This window comes from Oryctolagus cuniculus, chromosome 7 (assembly GCF_051225735.1).
Source record: "Oryctolagus cuniculus isolate XC-2025 breed Fujian yellow rabbit chromosome 7, ASM5122573v1, whole genome shotgun sequence".
Classification (NCBI taxonomy): domain Eukaryota; kingdom Metazoa; phylum Chordata; class Mammalia; order Lagomorpha; family Leporidae; genus Oryctolagus; species Oryctolagus cuniculus.
Window position 1 is genome coordinate 113,798,597 of NC_142873.1, and position 21,327 is coordinate 113,819,923.

Sequence of the window (21,327 nt, forward strand, 5' to 3'; positions counted from 1 at the left end):
ATACCATTTCTTCATACACAGAGCCCTCCAGGGATTTTCACAACACCCGAAGTGGCTGGGTTAGCACCACTAGCAAGTGCACCTCAGGGTGGTGTGTACTCTGGACAGAGAGAAAAGGGTGCTGAAGCCTGCAAGGCTTTACATAAATATAGTTCCACCATTCCATACCTTCTGTTCAGAAATAACCCCAAGAAAAAGCTATAGAAACAGAATATCCTTCTCTGAAATTTAACAGTGTAGTTGATTTACGAAGAAAGCAGAACTGAACTCAGCTCTAAAATGATGAAGATATGTTATCAGGAGGAAGCACACAGGACTTCAAGAACAGCATTAAATCTCACCACCACATTAAAACAGTTTTGTCAAACACTTTGCAAAGGAAACAGGACAGGTTCAATTGCAAAATCTAAGAATACAGCATTTAATACTGACATACGTATCCAAGATCAAGGATGACATAACCATTAGCACCAAAATACATTTTAAATTGGGAGTCAACAAATTCATGAAAGTAAGCCATTAACAATATAACCTCACATGCTTAATGACCAAGATTGCTTTAGTTATACTGGAGTTCTGTATTTCCTTTTCCTTAATTTCCAACTAAGTTTACTTAGGTTCAGATGAGGAACAGGGAGAAGATAAATCAGATTAACTGCATGAACAGTACCTTTCATAAAAAAATCAGCCCATTTTTTTTTCTGAATGAAATCATATCCACAAAATTGTGAAAGCAGAATTGTAACAGTATTAGCAAGTCAGAAAAACGTATATGAATGACTATCACAGAGAGAGACACACAGTGCAGCACAGAGTGCATAAACTGTGCAGAGACCAATCTATGGGCTAATAGGATGTTTTGAGATAAATATACAAAGGAAAAAATATGACATTTCTAATTTCTTGTAAATAGTGTCAAATACACAATAGCTAATTACCAGGATTTCACAGATTTAAGAGATGAACAAACATGGTAGCTTTACCTCTAGAATCTCAATTCTTCTCTCCTTCTCTGCCAACTGCTTTCTGAGTAGCATTATTTCAGCTGATGCTGGATTTAATTTGGGATCTAAAGTTTTTATTACCTGTTCAAAGAAAAACAAATTGTTTTCTCTTTATCCTATGAAATCTTGAAAATATAAGACCATATTTTGCAAAACCTGTGTAAAGTGGAAAATTATCCCCACTGTAACCTGGGAGTTGCTATAGCTTATTTAATAATTATACCTTATTTTATAATCTATTTGGAATAACAAAACTAGCTTATTATATAGATGAGAAATAATATAAAAGTTCAGTACAAGAATGCGAAGATTCACATCTGTCAATCACATTTTACTTCACGAAAAGTCAGTATGGAGGGTTATTTAGCTTTTTCAGTGCTAAAACTTTGAGCACTGAGGTTCTAAAACAACCATTTCCACATTATCTGAATTGCGAATTTAAAAATAGTAATCAACGTGAATTTGATGACTATTGGGGAACTCACTGTTGTAAAATACAAGAGTTATATATACAAAAATTCTGTGGCTGGCATTGTGGCCTAGCAGGTAAAGCTGCCACTGGCAATGCCAGCATCTCATGTGGATGCTGGTACATGTCCTGGTTGTTCTTCTTCCAATCTGGCTCCCTACTGATGGCCTGGTAAAAACCAGCAAAGATAATCCAAGTGCTTGAGTCCCTGTCACCCATATGGGAGACCCCAAAGAAGCCCCTAACTCCTGGCTTTGGCCTGGCCCAGCCCTTACTATTGTGGCTATCTGAAGAGTGACCCAGTTGATGGAAAATCTGTCTCTCCCTCTCTCTCTTAACTCTGTCAAATAAATAAATAAAACTTAAAAAAAAAGAGAAGACATTCTTAACAATAATCTTTTTTTTCACTATCATCCTCTAGTCAAATGTAATTCAACATAAGATCAATATAATAGACACTGTTGTTGATCTTATCTGCAAAGGATAGGATGATTGATTATAGTTATGTAATATACTAAAAGTTAGGTAAAAAGAGATGTTTGATCAGAATCAGATGTTTGAGCAGTTGCAACTCAACTATGTAGATAGCATTCTGCTAACAAATCAATTTGGAAATGTGAGGTATAAATTACAAGCAAAAACTGTAAATTTCCAATAACAGGGACACCTGTATGGCATAATTATAAATCTGCTTTTCACAGGTTTAAATTACTCAGAGTTAGGAAAAAGTCACTGATATTTACAGAGATAAAGGAAAAAGACTAAAAGGTAATATACCAAAATACTATTGTGGTTCATTCAGAAACCATTTACTGAGGGGAGATTGTGACAGATGGGGATTTGGTGATTCACAAAATGGGGAGCTTGCCCTCATGGAGCTCATACCACAGAAGGAGAACACATCAACATATCTCAATCATAATTTAATTACAAAGAACAAATCCTAATTAGTTATCTGCAAATGATAAAAAGAATGGCTGTGGTTGTTTTCTATTTTCTGAATTTCTTATGTGAACATATGTCATTTTAACCAGTAATTTGACTGGTATTGTAAATTCTGCCCCAAGTAATACAAGGGAAAAGAAAGAAATCATTTATCAAAGAAACTGTCTTTTTAGTGATAATACTCAAGGACGGTGAAAATAAGGCACTCATTGTCATTGTCCAATTAGTTGTAATCTTTTAAAAACGTCATTTAGAAATATATACTGAATTATCTTATTAAAATGAGTTTATCCTCTGACCTCATAAGTCCATTTTTAGGAAGCAAGGTTAAAGTGATAAACCAAGAGAAGGGGAAAACTTTCTGTATAAATATGCTACACACAGTCATATTTCTATGGATAATAAAGGAAATGGACATAAATTATTTCCATTAAATAGGATAATCAAGAAATAAATTATGATATTGTCCACACAACTCAGTATTATATATACATTATTTCACTTTGCAAAGAATGTTCCCTAAGTGTAGTGTGTGTATAGTTCATTTCTGTAGTCTCAGGGCTTATTCTCAGTGAATATTAAATGTTCAAATAACATAAGGAACGATTTAGTTAAAAGATGTAATATGTATTGTGTGTGTTTGTACACAGGCATGTGTTATCAACATCAATCACAGAGAAAATAAACATATGACATTCACTTTTAAAGAAGTATATGAAAATGTTAACAGCAGTCTCCAAGAACCTTGTATTTTATAATATCTACTATAAGCATTTACACTTCTGTAACTGGAATAACCTTAACTGTGGCAGAGACTGCCTGTAGGTAGTTAGCCAGTTTCCCTTTCCTTCTGGAAACACAGCTATGCTTCCACGTCTCCCTAGAAATTGGCCACGGGCCACTCGTCTGAAGCCTGCCACTGAAATCAGAGTTAAAGTGACTGACCCCGTTTCCAGGCCTGACCCATTACCTATCGCCTATATGATTTACATTGTTGGTCCCAGTCTACTGTTGGACAATATCAGGTGAACCCGGGAAGAAGGTGGAGTCCCTGTCCCACTCATGACCTGACTCAATATGATCCAGAAGTCAACTTCTATGCTGTTATGCCTTGAGATCCTAGGCTCCATCTGTTGCTCTGAGTACTATTTATACTTTAATAAGTAAATATGAGTATTACATGTAACTTACATATAAAAGAGGCAGACATCCTGCCAGTATTTTCAAGTATTACCACAAAATTCCCTTCTTTTACTCAGTAAATAGAATACTGCCTGAGAGAGAATGTTTATGTAAGGTATGCATGAAAATAAAATACTTTAGGCAAATACTACTTACAGATATTTAGGTATGAAATAAGGACAAAGCACAATTTAGTCTGGTGAACATTAGAACTGAGTATGGCTGTCTAATCTAGACTAAATGCCAAACTAATTTCATACAAGTTCAAAAAGCTGAATTTTCTCAAAAGCTAAAATACTCTATGTTAAAATTCTAGCAAATTTTATTTTTAGAAAATTTAGTAAGATCCCACAATGAACATTCTAGGCTAATTTTGCTAAAGATTCTGCTCATTACAGCAGTCACTTTCCCTAGTGAGGTCACGATGGTGAAGCTGCCCACGTGCAGCTATGTGTTTGTCTTCTCTGACTCTGGTGAGCTCGATGCAGAGCAGGGGGGCTGCTGTGGAGACTGCAGGATCCTGACAGGAAGAGCAAGACGGCCAAGAATGTGGGGACTAGCGGTGGGTGTGAGAGGAGCAGTGCCCAGGTGGGACAGTAGTACCCTAATCAGAACACGGGCCACAAAGTCCTGCGCTGCTCCCCAAGACAAGCCACTCACGTTTCTGGCTTTCTCCAGGTACATTTTATATCTTTCCTCCATTGCTTTCATATCTTCATCTTTCTTCTGAAGAGCAGCTTCAAGTTCATTGATCTTTTGTACTATTAGTAAAATCAAGTGAAACATGACAAATTACTATCTATCCTCATACCCCAAATTTTTATCTATCAAATTTATTTCCTACATATTGATAAGAGAACTTAAAAAGATTACCCTTTTGTTTCTCCTTGTACTGAATTATTAGCTAAAACTTTTGAAATATGACCAGTGCATCCTCAATCACACATTATCCCTTAGAACATCTATAATCTTTACCCGCTGCACCACAGCCCCACCCAAAACATCTATAACCTAGCTATTTTTCTCCTTTCTATCATCAAATATTTCAACAAGTGAAAGTATTTATAATGTAACCACAACTATACAAAATGAGACATTATTTCTACATAATGTTTGAGGTCTATTTTAATCTGATTTAAATTTATTTTATTCGCATTTCCACAGTATCAATTTTATTCCATTTTCTGATGTTTGATACTCCTATATATCAATCAGTTCATTTTATTAGATTTATGATTTTGCTTTAAGATTAGACAATTTATTAATGATGTCAGCATTAAAATTACCATGGCTCTCATTTGCAATACGTGAGAATACTTCAAAAAGTTTGTGGGGAAACGGACTTAAAAAGATGAGTTTATTTTGGTAAAAAAACCTTTAAAATCCATGCACAGTTATTTTCATAATATGGATTTTTCATGAACTTTTTGAAGACTCATGAAATGCATCTATGCATTATGCAAGGATATAAGCACAGTTTTTGTATCCTTCAACTAGACAGGACAAGTCCTTAGATCTAGTCTGACCCACATTTTCACAAATACCTACCATTTTGATTTATATCTGGCTGAAGATCTTCTATGAGCTCTTGTTTCTTCTGTAATTCCTCATGGACCTCTGTTAGTTTTTCCCTAAGTGGTGGAAAGAGCACGGAGCTTGGAGTCAACAGACCTAAGAATGAAAACTAGTCTCTGCCACGTAACAGTCGTGGACTTTCTGAGCGAGTCATTTTCAATCCTTGGTTTCCTCTCTTGTGGAATGGGAAGAAGCCCTACCTAACTGTAGGGGTTGTCTTGAGGACAAACGCTGCTGCCACGCCAAAAATGTTACATTTCTACCCTGCCACATACACTTCCTAAGGAAATAAAAGCAAATACTTCATAGGTTTAATACTAGAATATGCTTGTTGTCTGCTTTGTCAAACACTGCAAATGGTATCAGAACTAAAATACTAGGACTCTGGAATGGCCAGCAGGCAGGCCAAATGTTTTTTTTGCTTTTTGAAGGCAGTGATAAATATGCACTAAGCATTAGGGTAAGAGTTTTTATAAAAAATCAGAAAAGGAGACTAACTTTAGAACTTTTACAACCCTTCCCCTCTCATATTTGAAATAAAATACCAGCATTACTTACATATGAGCTTCCAACTTCTGCTTTAGTTTGCTGGACTATAAAATTAAAAAAAGTTGCTGTAAGATGACTATCATGAGAAAGGTAAATTTTCCAGACATCTAAATCTCTTTATTTCCTTTTGAAAGTAAAATTATGAAATGCTTTTAAAATTTCTAATAACATACTTTTAAAGGCATAAAATTTTAGGTGTTATTTTATTTCAGAAGGGAAACAAAAGAATAGGAAATAAAGAAAAATATAAAGAAAAAACAGAAAATTGAGCTGAATATGATATATTGAGGAGTATCAAACATTGAAATACCTAAAGAATCATTTATTCAAAATACAAATTTTAAGATTCTGGGCCTTTGATGAAGAACAGAGAAATAATTAACATTATTTTCATAATGTTTTATAAATTTATGAATTTAGTGAAGGTCACCTTTATAATTTTATCATTATAGATGCAGGTACTTTATTAACACCAAAATGAAGCCACTGGTTTTTTGTTAAAAAAAATTTAAAAACACATGTCACTTCTAAAACAATACTTTAACTGCCATAGTTCTGCATCTACTGAATAGCTGCAGAATTCAAGTGTTTAATCTAAAACAAAATTTAGGCATCAACAAATTAAAAGATAAAGAACTCTGAAACACTGTAATGCAAAACATACTTCCCCAAAGAGATCCCATTTTAAAAGTATCTTTTAATGTGCTTAAAAGAATATTTGTATTAGAGAGGTTACAATACCGTATATATGCACATATGAGATGCCGCCATGCATGAGACGATTTCTATTTTCCAAGCCCCCAGGGAAAAAAGAGAAAATCATATAAAGTATATAAAAGACAGAAAGGAAATGCAACCCTTTCAATCTTCCTTTTCATCTCTATTACTCTGCAGAGTATCCTCCCCCATCAACATAGGAATAATCACCTAACATTTAGTAACAAGCAATCAATCAGCATCTCTCCAACATACATCTAGCCTTAACTTTGATTTTTAATCAAATACATCCCTCTTGCCATGATTACTTCTTTTCCTCTCTACAGAGAGAGATCAAACGACAGAAAAACTGCTGGGCATATTCTGAGTTAAGCTACATTTGATGATCTTTAAAATCTGCTTTTCTCTGTCCTCAAGCTATCTGCCATTAGAAATCGGAAAGGCCATGAGCCAGTACAGGAGGAAGGAAGAAGTAAAAGACGATGGCTCCAAGCCCGCGTGAAGGCTTCTGCCCTTTTCTTGAATGCTACTTCAGTAGAAATCATCTCCTTTTCTGTTTTCCTCTTCGGAGGCTTCCTCAGTTCTGGCCTTTCCTCAGGCCAGTGCAATTGGAATCCCAGCAGCACTGCAAAGGCCTTGGCTATGGTTTGGATGTTGTTTCTCCCTGCAGAAGGTTCATGTGTTGGAAGCTTTGTCCCTAGGGTGGCAGTGCTGGAACGTGACAGACATTTAAGGGGACAGTGGGAGGTCCTTAGGTCAATTAGGGTGTGCCCTTGGAGGGATGAAGGTAGTTCTCAGGGAGCTTGATTAGCTCTCACAGGAGGACTGTAATAGAAGCTTGACACTGGCCCCACCCACCTCTCTCTGACTTCCTGTGGGCAATGTATCAACCTGGTCCTACATGTATTCTGACATCCCGGTTCCCCAAGAGGTGATACAGCTTGGGGTAGTGGGACACTGGCTTGCCGGAGCCTGCACCATGGTGCTTGGATTTTCAGTCTCCAAAACTGTGAGCTAAATAAATTACTTTTCTTTATAAAGTTTAGTGGCCTCAACTATTTCATAATAGCAATGAAAAGGTGATTAATACAGCATCAGTTGTAGCATGCTCTCAATCAAGAATTACCATGAATTTAGATGTTACTGTTAAAATAGGACAGAGAGAAATCACTGTGTAACATATGATAGATTCACAGGCTCCAAGTTGGCAAAATCACTGCATCTGTTATGCAGATATATACGGTATTTAAGGGTACCCTCAATCATAAAGGTAATACTTCCAAACAAGAGATTAATTCTGAGCATCAGTGAAGAAAATCCACCCACAGCAAAAGCATCATTAATTTCTAAGTCACTTACGCTTTCGCCTTCAGACTTGGAACCCTGCTCCTGGAGAGACTTCTGGAGGTCCTCTATTTGCTGCTGCAATTCTCGGATGCGCTCTTTACTCAGCCTATGGATGATGAGTCAGATTTACTTATTTGTACTGAATTCAATGTGGTTAAGGATGAATACAGACATGCATGTAACTTAACTAAAAATATGCATTTGGTAGTGGTAATACATGCAGAACAATTATCTGTGGCTAAGTTTAATCTGTAGTACAGAGACTACTTTTAAGAAAATACTTTAACAGTGATCACTTTTCAGTTAAGTTTCAGTGTTAAATATAAGAGTGGGAATAAGAGAGGGAAGAGATGTGCAATTCGGGACATGCTCAAGCTGACTTACCTCAAACAGTAGAGTTAGAAACATACCAGGGGATTCCAATTCAATCCCATCAAGGTGGCATGTACCAATGCCATCTCACTAGTCCCAGTGATCAATTTCTGTTCACAATTGATCATAATAATAGGACTAAGAACCAAAGGGATCACATAAACAAGAATAGTGTCTGCAAATACTAGCTGATAGAATAAAAAAGGGAGAGAATGATCCAACATGGGAAGTGAGATACACAGCAGACCCATAGAATGGCAGATGTCCTAAACAGCACTCTGGCCTCAGAATCAGCCCTTAAGGCATGCGGATCTGGCTGAAAAGCCCATGAGAGTATTTCAGGCATGGAAAGCCAAGACACTCTGGGGGAAAAAAAAAACAAAACAAAACAAAAAAAAAACCTAAATGAAAGAACTCCGTGAGTGAGATCCCAGTGGAAAGAACGGGTCATCAAAGAAGGAGGTACCTTTCTCTGAAGGGAGGAGAGAACTTCCACTTTGACCATGGCCTTCTCTAAAAATGATCAGACTCAGTGAACTCAGGGGGCTTCCATAGCCTTGGTAGCTCATGACTAGAGCCTAGGGTGATTACTGACGCCATAAACAAGAGTGTCAATTTGTTAAGTCAACAACAGGAGTCACTGTGCACTTACTCCTCATGTAGGATCTTTGTCCTTAGTGTGCTGTACATTGAGATTTAATGCTATAACTAGTACTCAAACAGTATTTTTCACTTTATGTTTCTGTGTGGGTGCAAACTGTTGAAATCTTTACTTAATGTATGCTAAACTGATCTGTATATAAAGAGAAACGAAAATGAATCTTGATGTGAATGGAAGGGGAGAGGGAGTGGGAAAGGGGAGGGTTGTGTGTGGGAGGGACGTTATGGGGGGGAAGCCATTGTAATTCATAAGCTGTACTTTGGAAATTTATATTCATTAAATAAAAGTTAAAAAAAAAAGAAAATACTTTAAAAAAAAATCTGTTTTTTCCTGAAAGCATCTAAACTCACATTTTAAAATTTAAGGCAAAATCTAGTGGCAAAAACATAACCTTTCTGAACTGGGCTCAGTAGCAGAAAAACTAGAAAACCAGCTCTATCTTCCTACATTGGTATTTTTAATGAATGGAAACTAAGTTTCTGTTCTTTGTTTCAGATTTCACAGTGCACTGGGAGAACAGGAAGGTCACCATTTCTCAACCACATGTTCATGACTTTTTCTTTAAAGAGACCAGCACTGGCAATCAGTGTAAATTTTAACTTGAAAAAATTTCATTCTTTGAAATTTTCATTAGGAGTTACTAGCAAGAGTCCGTCAGTGTATGTGTGTGTGTGTATCCCCACTCACACTTGCACACACACACAAATATGACATACACATACCTTCCCATGATATTCCTTATTGCAGTTATTGTGATATACAGAAATTATCTACTCACATGTCTAATATCCTATATTATATTTAGCAAATATTTAGTGTTTGTATATTAACAACTGACACTGAACTTATATAAGATAGTGATATTTAAGTCTGTTCAGAAAGTTAAAATGTTATTCTTCTTTTATCCACAGTTAAAAGACACACACAAGTCTGAGAATCTCACATTTCTGGTGGTCTCAATAAAGTTTAGATGAATAAACCCAAATACCATCATAGGTGTGCCATTTAGAAGACACAGACTGGCACAGTGATTAAGAGTAGACAGAGCATTCAAATGTAGGAACCAGAACATACTAGCTCTAGAACTGGATCAGTTACTTAACCTCTCTATTTCTCAGTATCTTTATCCATAGAAAAAAAGAGATAATCAGTTATTATTTCATAGAGTGATTGTGAGGATTTACTGAGCTAATATCAAATAAAGTACCTAGTAAGACTATCTACTCATACATGTTGCATAGTATTATTATACTTACTTCTGAGCACCTCATTGTACCAGATAAGTGTGTCGGTTATTTTAAGCACATTATCTGCAATCTTCCTAACAACCTGTATTAGCTGAAGACACGGAGTATGAATTTAAGCCACCAGCCCAGAAACAGTAAGTAGAAGTGGGACACTGACTTCACAGTCCATGTCCTTTCTATGTAACAGATAGCAGCTAGAAAGGTAAACTGTCATTTATTTATTTATAAAGTTCTCTGTCAATTGTGAAAGTATCTAAATTAAGTTCAGGAATAAGAAGCCTGGCTATCAAATGTGCTAAAATTAGTGGGTCATGCAAATCACTTGACTCTTTCATAAAATGAAACTTATATTCGTGAGAGAATAATAACAATGCTAATAAAAACCTCAAACTTCTAGGTGGTTCTAATTAGTTTACAATGATATTTTCCACTTGTGTGAATCAAGATGTGTGGCTAGGTAATCAAATCATTCAGAGTTTTGGTTGTTCTAGAACACAGGTCACCTCTGCTCAGTTTCCAATTCATTCATCTTGCGATGCTTCTGTTCCAGCTGCTCCTGGAGTTCTTCAATACGTTCGTTCTCAGTTCCCTCCTGCTGCAAGCGAAGCATCTTGTTTTCATGCTGCAGTCGAATGAACACCTCCCTGAGGTTGAAATGCAAAATCTGTTTTAAAATTTTTAGAATGGAAGTCATGACGTTCTTCTATAAAACGGAAGTCTCTGTCCACACAAGAGCTATTATTTAAAAATACAACCCAAACTTCTAATAGTTTAAGACAAACTATGTACATTGCAAGATAGTGCTTCAGAAACAGTAGTTAGTGCTTAAAGGAACCAATGTAGGATCATACTATATATAATTAAATGGTTATTATGCAAATATATAAGACATGATTCTTTTACTTTGATAACTTAGAACCTATTCACTAAGGAAACAGCATATTCTTAGAAAATATACAAATGAAAAGCAATAAAAGCAATCACTATGTTCCTAAAGTTGTATTTATGAAATGCATGAAGTTTGGATTCCTTGAAAAAAAGGTTTCTGGGGGAAAAAAAAGAAAAAAATAAATAAAAGCAATAAAAAGGCAATAGATTTAAGAAATCAGCTTGTCTAAGTTTTTAAATATATTTATTTTAGTAATAAAAGTTTATAGTTTTATATTAAAGATTCACATACATTTTTAAATGCAAATAATGATATTAAGTAGAAAAGTAATAGTCTCTTGCCTGCTCCCTTCTAAAAACCCACTCCCAAAAGCAACTCATTTCAATTAATCCCAATTTTTGTTCTTCTAAATGCTGGTACAATAACTGTACAAATGAATCTACTCTTTTGAATTAATTTTTGGCGTGATGATTGCCCAGTAAGCGTTAAATAACACTTCTCATTTTACATATCTACCACTTTTTCTCATCAGAGGTTTGTTGCATTGTTTTTGTCTTCTAATTGCTTTATAACTGTAAATGAGACACTTAAATTCCCAGAGATAAGGCAATTTTTGTAAAATTCACTTATAATAAGCATTTATTTATTTGAAAGGTGAAGGGACAAAGAGAGAGTGGGAGGGAGAGAGAGCAAGAGATCTCCCTTCCATTGGTTCATTTCTCAACTGCATGCAACTGCCAAGGCTGAGCCAGGCTGAGGCCAGGAACTCAATTCAGTAGGTGGCAGGAACCCAGGTATCTGAACCATTGCCTGGTGACTCCCAGGGTATGTATTACCAGAAAGCTGGAATCAGGAGTGGAGCTGGGACTAGAACCCAATCATTTCAATATGGGATGTGGGCATTCCAAGTGGTATGCTAACCGTTGCATCAAGCACCTGCCTGTGTTATATAAACTTTATACAGTAATTATTATTTTTAAACAACACAGTACACCACCTATCAAAAAATGTCATGTTATAATCATCACTATGTTTTATATTTAGCATGTTGGTGAAATTTTGCTTCTAATGAATTTTAACCTTGGTGAGGTAGTTATATCAATACAATTTAGAAAGTTCAAGCAGATGAGACACAGTAATTTTCAGCTCTATAACTTTTCACTTTTGAGTAGAGGCAAATGAACCAAAAGGGCCTCCTAAAACAACTGGATACTAATGACTAAAAAGTTTCTAGTCAAGCATATAAGGAATTTTGAAGTTATCACTATACCCAAACAATAAATTAAAAATTTAACAAATTGAAATTCAACCTTAAAAATATCATGCTAAGTGAAAGAAGTCATTCATGGAAGGTCACATCCTGTATGGGTACATGTATAGAAAATGTCCAGAACAGGCAAACTGATTTAAACAGAATACAGCTTATCAGTTGCCTAGAGCTGCAATTTGGAGGGAAACTGGAATGAAGAATAACTACTAACAGGTACCAGGTCTCTCTTGAGGGTGACAAAAATTTTCTAAAAGTGGTTGCACAAATCTGTGAATATTATAAAAACCACCAAACTGCACTTTTTATAAAAGGATAGATTATATATCGAACTATTCAAAGAACAGAGTTTGAAATAATAAAACACTTGACACAAAAAATGAAAACAAAAGCACAAAAATACTAGATTAATCAATGTCTATAAGAAAATACAGCAATAAAAGATCAAAACACAAGTTGGGCCCAGAGGAACTTATACAGTTTTTTTTTAACTTCTGCTTAATTCTCTTGCTATTGTTGACAATTTAACTCCTGTTTTTTTTTTATTTCTTGTGGATCTGAAAGCCATACATATTGAAATAGTTTTCCATAAAGATAAGGAACAAAAAAATAATTTCAACACAATGAAGGTCACATTACAAAAAGTGGATTATGTTATCCATGAAGTTTATGAAATTTTACTCTCATAAATTTTAAAATTGCTATGGTAGCAGTAATTTGATTTGCAAAGTTTAAGCGGACAAGATAAAGTAATTTTCAGCTTTATGATTCATAAAAATGAAATATTTTTAAAGGCCAGAAAATTTACAAAAAGAAAAGAAAATGACATTTCCAATACAAAGTATAGTTTATCAGTTGATAGAAACAAATTTACCTATATTCCACTGGCATAATCTCAGCCGCAAGATTCTCATAACTTTTTGTAGCAGATGCATCTAAACAACACAAATATATCAGTGTTTTAGTATTTTAACCATTTAGTATTTTAACCATTTCAATAAACAAACACTTTTCTAAATCTAACATCCATTTCAACATTCACCTGTTTGATTTAGGTGATCCTGTTGCATCTGTGAACATCGAAGCTCTTCATTGGTTTCTTTCAAAGTATCACGCTGCTCTATTAGTCTCTAAGAAAGAATTGTTGACGTCAGCAAAGTAATTTTGCCTGTAACCAATGTACTATATGCTAAAATAATTTATCTTAACAAGATAGTTTTGATAATTGTTGCTAATTAAAATAAAAAATGGTTCAGTTTTAAAAGGCTCATTTTCTTTTGCACAAGTCACAACACATGGTTTGTGATTTCTCTGTGACATAGTCTTGAACCAAATGAATGTAATCATGTAACACACTACAAATATGCATCTGTAAAAACAGGTAGTGAAAAAGCATAGACTTGGAGGCAAACAGACCATGGTCTGAATTCCACTTCTTCCACTTTCTAGCTTTATTATCTTGGCAAATTATTTATCACTTTGGCTTTAATATTCATATCTCAAAATGGGAATACTGATGCAGACATCCTTTCAAGCACAATATCAATGCTAGCAAATCTGTCAGTATCAAGTTTTTCAATATCCTGGAAATTAGCCAAAGACTGTAACAATCTGAGGAGCATCTAACCCTCAGTTAGAACCATGAGCTTTTTGCTATTTTAACACGCCTTTCTAGTGTTTTCCTCCCCCACTCTGCAGAAGCCTGGAACACAGCAGCCTTCCACTCACTGTAGCTGTGAAAACCATCAGCTTTAGCACACAGTGGAAAGGGCAGAGTGGATGTGCAGCTCCTCTGACAAAGCCCCATCCTCAAAGAGCTCTGTCTGACCCTTCTGTAGCTGCCAGAAGAAGCCCCATTTTCAGAAACTTTTCATTATTTGATCTCATTTAGCACTGGCTCCAGAGGAAAAATTTCTGTTCTCAAGGCATCTGTCAAAAACAGCTGTCAGTAATTGTTAATCAACACCACTGCTGAAGGCTTTGACACCAAATGAAGCAAGCGGATGCTGGTCAAAAATGTGTAAGGAGGATCTGAGGAACAGCATGCCACAGGAGATTTTGAAATTCTCTGATGAGTCCGGGAAAAGTAGGAGGCCAGGCCAGTGCATATCCCAAAACCTGACAGCCCTAAAGCCTCAGATCCAGAAAAATTTGTGGCCCTGAACGAACAGGAAGTAAAGGTAAAGACAGTTTTAAATTACATCAGCACGTGCACACACACACTCTGAAACATATGGCAAATGTTGTAAGAATTATTGGTTCAAGTTACTTATTGGTATCTCAGAACAATAATGAACTAACTATAAAGGTAAATGAGCAAAAATTTCAGCTGTTGTACATTACAAACAATGTATGTAATTTTTTTTAAGAAGTCAACTTGAAAAACAACCAAACTACAAACAGCAACAACAAACACTGAGATGGGGAGAAATTTTATTTCCAGATATGAAATATACTGAATGCAAGGTTTTTAAGGAAAATATGAAACACACAATAAAATAAGACAGCCTAAACACAGGGGGAGAAATAAGTATATAGAGCCAATGAGATGATCCAGTTGTTGTATAATGAGACAAAGACTTTATTGAGCTATTATATATGTGTTCAAAGAAAGCAAAATACATGTAAAGGAACAAATTAAGACACTATCCCACCAAATACAGTGTAAAAGAGATTATGAAAAACAGAACTAACTAGAAATTTTGGAGTTGAAAAGTATAATATAGAAAATGAAAAAATTTATAGATGGGCTTAACAGCAAATTAAGAAGAAAACAATCGAGGAATTTGAAAATAAATCAGTTGAAGTTAATCCAATATGAGAACCCATCCCCACCAAAAAAAAAAAAAAAAAAAAAAAAGAGAGAGTCTCAGAGATCCGTGGAATACCATTAGGTGTCCCAGATATGCATAATGGGAAACTCAGGAAAAGGAAAAGGTTGGGGGAGGGATATTTTATAACAGATTGGCTAAAAACTTCTGAAACCTTGTGAAAAACAATCTTCTTATCTGAGAAGTTCAACAAACTCAGAATATAATAAACTCAAAAGGAATCCACTGGAAAACCAAGGAAAATCAGAGTTTCAAAAGTGGAAAGACAAAGTGATTCTTCTCATAAGAGAGACCCTGAAAGATTAACAGCTGACTTCTCATTGAAAAATGTAGTCTAAGACAAGGAGGGATGACATAAAGAGGTAAAAGAATCACACTACTGAACAAGAATTTTACACCCAACAAAACATCCTTTGAATACAAAGGATAGATTGAGATTTTCCTCAGACAAAACAGAACTTTTCAACTGCTTTTTTTTTGTTCTAGTACTATTGGTTGAACTCTGTAATTAACAAACAATGATTCTTAGGTGTTTACATTTAACTGAAAAGTGATCCCTGTTAAATATAAGAGTGGGAATAAGAGAGGGAGGAGATGAGGAGATGTACAATTTGGGACATGCTCAATCGGACTTGCCCCAAATGGTGGAGTTAGAAATGTGCCAGGGGATTCCAATACAATCCCATCAAGGTTGCATGTACAATGCCATCTCACTAGTCCAAGTGATCAATTTCAGTTCACAATTGATCACACTGATAGGTCTAAGAGTCAAAGGGATCACACAAACAAGACTAGTGTCTGCTAATACTAACTCAAAGAATTAAAAAGGGAGAGAACAATCCAACATGCGAAGCGGGATACACAGTAGACTCATAGAATGGCAGATGTCCTAAATAGCACTCTGGCCTCAGAATCAGCCCTTAAGGCATTCAGATATGGCTGAAGAGCCCATGAGAGCATTTTAGGCATGGAAAGCCAAGACACTCTGGCAAAAAAAAAAAAAAAAAAAAAGGAAGAAGACAACGACCTACGACCTAAATGAAAGATCTCTGCCAGTGAGATCCCAGTGGAAAGAACAGGGCCATCAAAGAAGGAGGTACCTTTCTCTGAAGGGAGGAGAGAATAAGATCGAAATCAGCAAACTCAAAAGGCTTCCATAGCCTTGGCAACTCATGACTAGAGCCTAGGGTGATTACTGACACCATAAACAAGAGTGTCAAATTGTTAAGTCAACAACAGGAGTCACTGTGTACTTACTTCTCATGTGGGATCTGTCCTTAATGTGTTGTCCAATGTGAAGTAATGCTATAACTAGTACTGAAACAGTATTTTAACTTTGTGTTTCTGTGTGGGTGCAAACTGATGAAATCTTTACTTAATATATACTGAATCGATCTCCTGTATATAAAGATAATTGAAAATGAATCTTGTTGTGAATGGAATGGGAGAGGGAGCGGGAGATGGAGGGGTGCGAGTGGGAGGGACGTTATGGGGGGGAAGCCATTGTAATCCATAAACTGTACTTTGGAAATTTATATTTACTAAATAAAAGTTAAAAAAAAAAAGAAATACTAAAAGGAATACTATAGGCTGAAACAAAAACATCCTAGAGAGTAATTTGAATCTAGACAGAGTAGCAGCAGCACTGGACACATAAACATATACCATACATAAATATATTCCTTAGCCATTATTCTACACTGTTATCTAAGGATCTCCAAAAAATTCATGGAGGGGCCAGTGCTGTTGTGTGGTAGCTTAAGCCTCTGCCTGCAATGCCAACATCCCATATGGGCGTCAGTTCAAGACCTGGCTACTCTACTTCCAATTGAGCTCCCTGCTAATGGCCTGGGAAAGCAGTAGAAGATGGCCCAAGTCCTTGGGCACCTGCACCCATGTGGGAGATCCAGATGAAGCTCCTGGCTCCTGGCTTTGGATTGGCGCAACTCCGGCGGTTGTGGCCATTTGGGGTGTGAACCAGCAGATAGAAGACTTCTCTCTTTCTGCCTCTGCTTCCTTCAGTGTGACTTGTATTATAGTAGAGCTCAGTACTGGGCTGTCTCATTTGACTTTTATTACCCTTGGTGCATGAATAGCTGTTCACATTGGTGTCTGTGGGGAGATGGTTACTGCAGTGTCTTGCCCAGCCTCCACACTCAGATTTTCATACATTTGTAGAATTATGCTACCGTCAGCATGGTTGAGTTTTAGCTGCTGTCATCACTCTAAAGTCGAAACCCCAGGGCCCTTAACAATCACTGTGCACTGTGAGCCAGGGGAAAAAGTGACACAGCGCACAGTGATTGCTAAGGGCCCTGGGGTTTTGTCTTTTGAGTGATGACAGCAGCTAAAATTCAACAACGCTAACCATGTTTATTCAGCAATAAAAAAGATGTAGTGCCTATGTATGCAGTAACATGGATGAATCTTGAGAGACGATGGCTCTCAGAGTCACATGGCAAGGTGTCAGATGACATATTCTAGGTAGACCAGTAAAATCTATAGAGAAAAAAAAAAGATTAGCATAACTCTACAAATGTCTAAAATGTGAGCATGGAACGTGGATGGTTGCTCCAGAACCATTTCCCCACAGAGACCACTGTGAACAGCTATTCATGCACCAAGACTGATGAAAGTCAACTGAGACTGCCCAGTACTGAGTATTACTATAAGCCACATTACTAATCTACTTTCTTTATAGATTTTGCTCCTCTATCTACAATATGGCATCAGACATTTTGTGTGTGACTCTAAGGGTCACCGACTCTCAAGATTTATCCATGTTGCAGCATGCATTGGTGCTACATCATTTTTATTGCTGAAAAAACATTACCACACCATGTGTTATTGATCAGTTTATAAACATTAGGGCTGTTTGCACTTTATGGCTATTGTGAATAATGCTACTGTGAACATTTACAAGTTTTTGTGAGGACATGTTTTTAGCTTCTCTCAAGTATATATGTAGGAATGCTACTGCTTGGTATATGGTAACTATGCTTCACCTTTACTCCACATCCTTGTTGATGTGTGTTAGTATCCATATCTTATTTTTTTTTTTTACTTTTTTTTTTTTTTTTTGACAGGCAGAGTGGATAGTGAGAGAGAGAGACAGAGAGAAAGGTCTTCCTTTGCCATTGGTTCACCCTCCAATGGCCGCCGTGGCCGGTGCGCTGCGGCCGGCGCACTGCGCTGATCCAATGGCAGGAGCCAGGTACTTCTCCTGGTCTCCCATGGGGTGCAGGGCCCAAGGACTTGGGCCATCCTCCACTGCACTCCCTGGCCACAGCAGAGAGCTGGCCTGGAAGACCATATCTTTTTAATTTTAGCTGTCCCGGTAGACATGAAATGCTGTTTGTTTGCATTTCCCTAACAGCCAATGTTCTTTGTGGGGATTTTGTGTGTCTTTGCAACAGTCTCTTCAAATTTTAGTTAGTTGTTTTTTCATTATTGACTTGTAATGGTTCATCTTGTAATTGGTTACAAGTTACTTGTCCATGAGGAAGCTTGTGGAAAAATGAAATTGAAAAATAAGTTTATTTTCTTAAAATTTTTTTTTGAAATTCTGCCTTACAGGCAGAAGGGAGTGAGATGAGACTTTCACAATACTTAAGGAAAAATTCCCGGTGAAGACTACTGTACCTAGCAAAGCTGAGATAGATAGATATGTATGTATGTAGGTAGGCAGGCAGAAAGACATTTCCAGACAAACAAAAGCTAGGAGTATTTATTGCTAACAGAGCAATTTTAAAAGAAACACTAAAGGTAGTTCTACAAGCTGAAAGAAGGAGATGCTAGTGAGCATCAAGCAATTATCATGGGCTAGCACTGTGGCAGAATGTGTTAAATCCCCGACTGCAACACTACCATCCCATACTGGCACAGGTTCAAGTCCCAGCTTCTCCACTTCCAATCCAGCTGCCTGCTAATGCACCTGGGAAACAGCTAAGGATGGCCCAAACCTTTGGGCCCCTGTACCCACGTGGGTGACCTGGAAAAAACTCCTGGCTCCTGGCTTGGGACCGACTTTGCTCTGGCTGTTGTGGCCATTTGTGGAGTGAACCAGTGGATGGAAGATCTCTATCTCTCTCCCCCTAATTCTTTCAAATAATAATAAAAAGCAACCACCAGAAGGTAGAAAACTCATCCATAAGAGTAACGACACAGATAAACTTAGCATGCTCTAATACTGTAAAAACAATGCACAAGCTATTCAAATTTTAGTGTGAAGATGAGAAAACAGATGTAACAATCATATTAAAATATTAAGAAGCATGCAATATATCAAAAGATAAAATGGCACATCAAAAATTCAAAATGTGGAGAGGTATGGGGTGAAAGTGTACAGTTGCTTATTGGTATTTTTTACCTTTTTTTAACTTTCTTTTCCTATCTTTATATGCAATGTTAAGTTTCCAACATTCCTAAGTGGCTAATTACAAGCAAAATAAGTTCTCTGTAACAGAGATACCAAAAATAACAAGGTAGCAAAACATTACTTGAGAAAATCATTTAACACAAAGAAAAATCATGAGAGGGAAAAAGAGAGGAACTAAAACTTGAAAACAAGAATCAAAATGACAGTAGTAAGACTATTCCAACCAATAATTACCTTAAAGGTAAATGAATTAAATATTCCAATTAAAAGGGTAGATTAAAAAACAATACTCAACTATATGCTGCTTTACCTCTAAGGACACACATACATGGAAAACTGAGGATGGAATACGACATTCAGTGCAAATGGAACCCAAAAGAAAATAGGAATAGTAATATTGCAGGAAAAAAATAATTTTTAAATCAAAGCAGTAAAAAAGATACAAGGAAGGTCATTATATAATGACAAAGGGTTCAAAGCAAAAGAAAAATAGCACTTGTAAACAAATATTTACACACCCAATACCAGAACATCCAAATACATAAAGCAAATATTAGTAGACTTAAGAAAGAAAGAAATGGTTTCCAACAGTATTATAGTAGGGAATTTTAATACTCAATTTTTTTCAAAAATGGACAGATAATCCAGAGAGAAAGTCGGGAAACAAATAGCAGAGTTACTTAAGTTTTATGCTGGATCAATGGATCTAACAGAACATTTCATCCAACAGCTGCAGAATATACATTCATCCCACCAGCACATGGAACATTCTCCAGTATAGACTGTGTATAGTATGGCACAAAACAAGTCTCAACCAATTTTAAAAAAAAGAAATGATATTGAGTTTTTTTTTTTTTTTTTTACAAGAGTACCTTTTTATCAACAAACTCAATTTGGAGAAAGAAAGAACTGACCAACATGACTACCACCCTAAGAGGAGAAATGGAAGTATAAAAACCAAAAGAAGAATGACATATTCCTTTTCAATTATATTCACGCTTACTTCTTTTTCCTTAAGTAAAGCTTCATGTTTTTCTTCAAGTCGCTTCATCTCAAATGCTAATGTGTCTGCCCTTTTGGATTCAGAGGAAAGTTTATTATGAAGATCCTGAACCTTTCATTAAAAACAAAAGTAAAAATAGCAGTAAATACTATTAACAATCTTTCAAAGTTTAGTAAATCAGAAAATGGAAAATAAATATCTATACTAAAATTAGTCTTATTCTAGGCATTTGTGAAAAACAGCATGTAGATAAAAAGACAACAAAGTTTAATAAATATTTAATAAATACATATAGTACTCAAATAATAGTTAAGTCACCAAATTTAAAAATCAGTCTTTGATTTGATACTTATTTGGATTGCTTGATAATAGCAAGGCAGAATACTTTAGGATACAGTACCATTCTCTTGGTATTTATCACTGGTTACCAGAAGTGCTAATAAACAATAAAATCTCAAAACAAAACAAACAAAAGCTCAGAAATAAAAAGGTAAAATTAGACTAAGAGTACTAAAACTCAGTGATCGATCCTTGAATTCAATTATAGATAGGGGGGCTAGTGCTATCGCATAGTAGGTTAAGCCTCTGCCTGTGGTGCCAGCATCCCATATGGGTACCAGTTCCTGTCCTGACTGCTCCACTTTCAATCCAACTTCCTGCTGATGGCCTGGGAAAGCAGCAGAAAACGGGCCAAGTGCTTGGACCCCTGCACACACGTGGGAGACCCAGAAGAAGCTCCTGGCTCTTGGCTTCAGATCAGCCCAGCTCTGGCTGTTATGGCCATTTGGGGAGTGAACCAGCGGATGGAAGACCTCTCTCTCTGTCTCTCCCTCTGTGTCAGTAACTCTGACTCTCAAATAAATAAATAAATATTTGAAAGTACATACATAA

At 36.2% G+C, this 21,327-nt stretch overlaps 1 protein-coding gene across 1 annotated transcript in view; it reads right to left on the bottom strand.

Annotated features, from left to right (window-relative positions):
- The window catches only part of HOOK1 (hook microtubule tethering protein 1), a 60,632-nt gene that overhangs the window by 6,943 nt on the left and 32,362 nt on the right, over window positions 1-21,327 (bottom strand). Inside the window, exons 12-20 of the mRNA XM_002715582.6 lie at window positions 20,437-20,547; window positions 13,267-13,354; window positions 13,099-13,159; window positions 10,572-10,712; window positions 7,801-7,894; window positions 5,734-5,768; window positions 5,149-5,231; window positions 4,261-4,361; window positions 984-1,085 (exon numbers count right to left, since the gene is read on the bottom strand). Of these exons, the coding sequence (XP_002715628.1) occupies window positions 984-1,085; window positions 4,261-4,361; window positions 5,149-5,231; window positions 5,734-5,768; window positions 7,801-7,894; window positions 10,572-10,712; window positions 13,099-13,159; window positions 13,267-13,354; window positions 20,437-20,547 (816 nt within the window). The remainder of the gene's footprint in view (window positions 1-983; window positions 1,086-4,260; window positions 4,362-5,148; window positions 5,232-5,733; window positions 5,769-7,800; window positions 7,895-10,571; window positions 10,713-13,098; window positions 13,160-13,266; window positions 13,355-20,436; window positions 20,548-21,327) is intronic.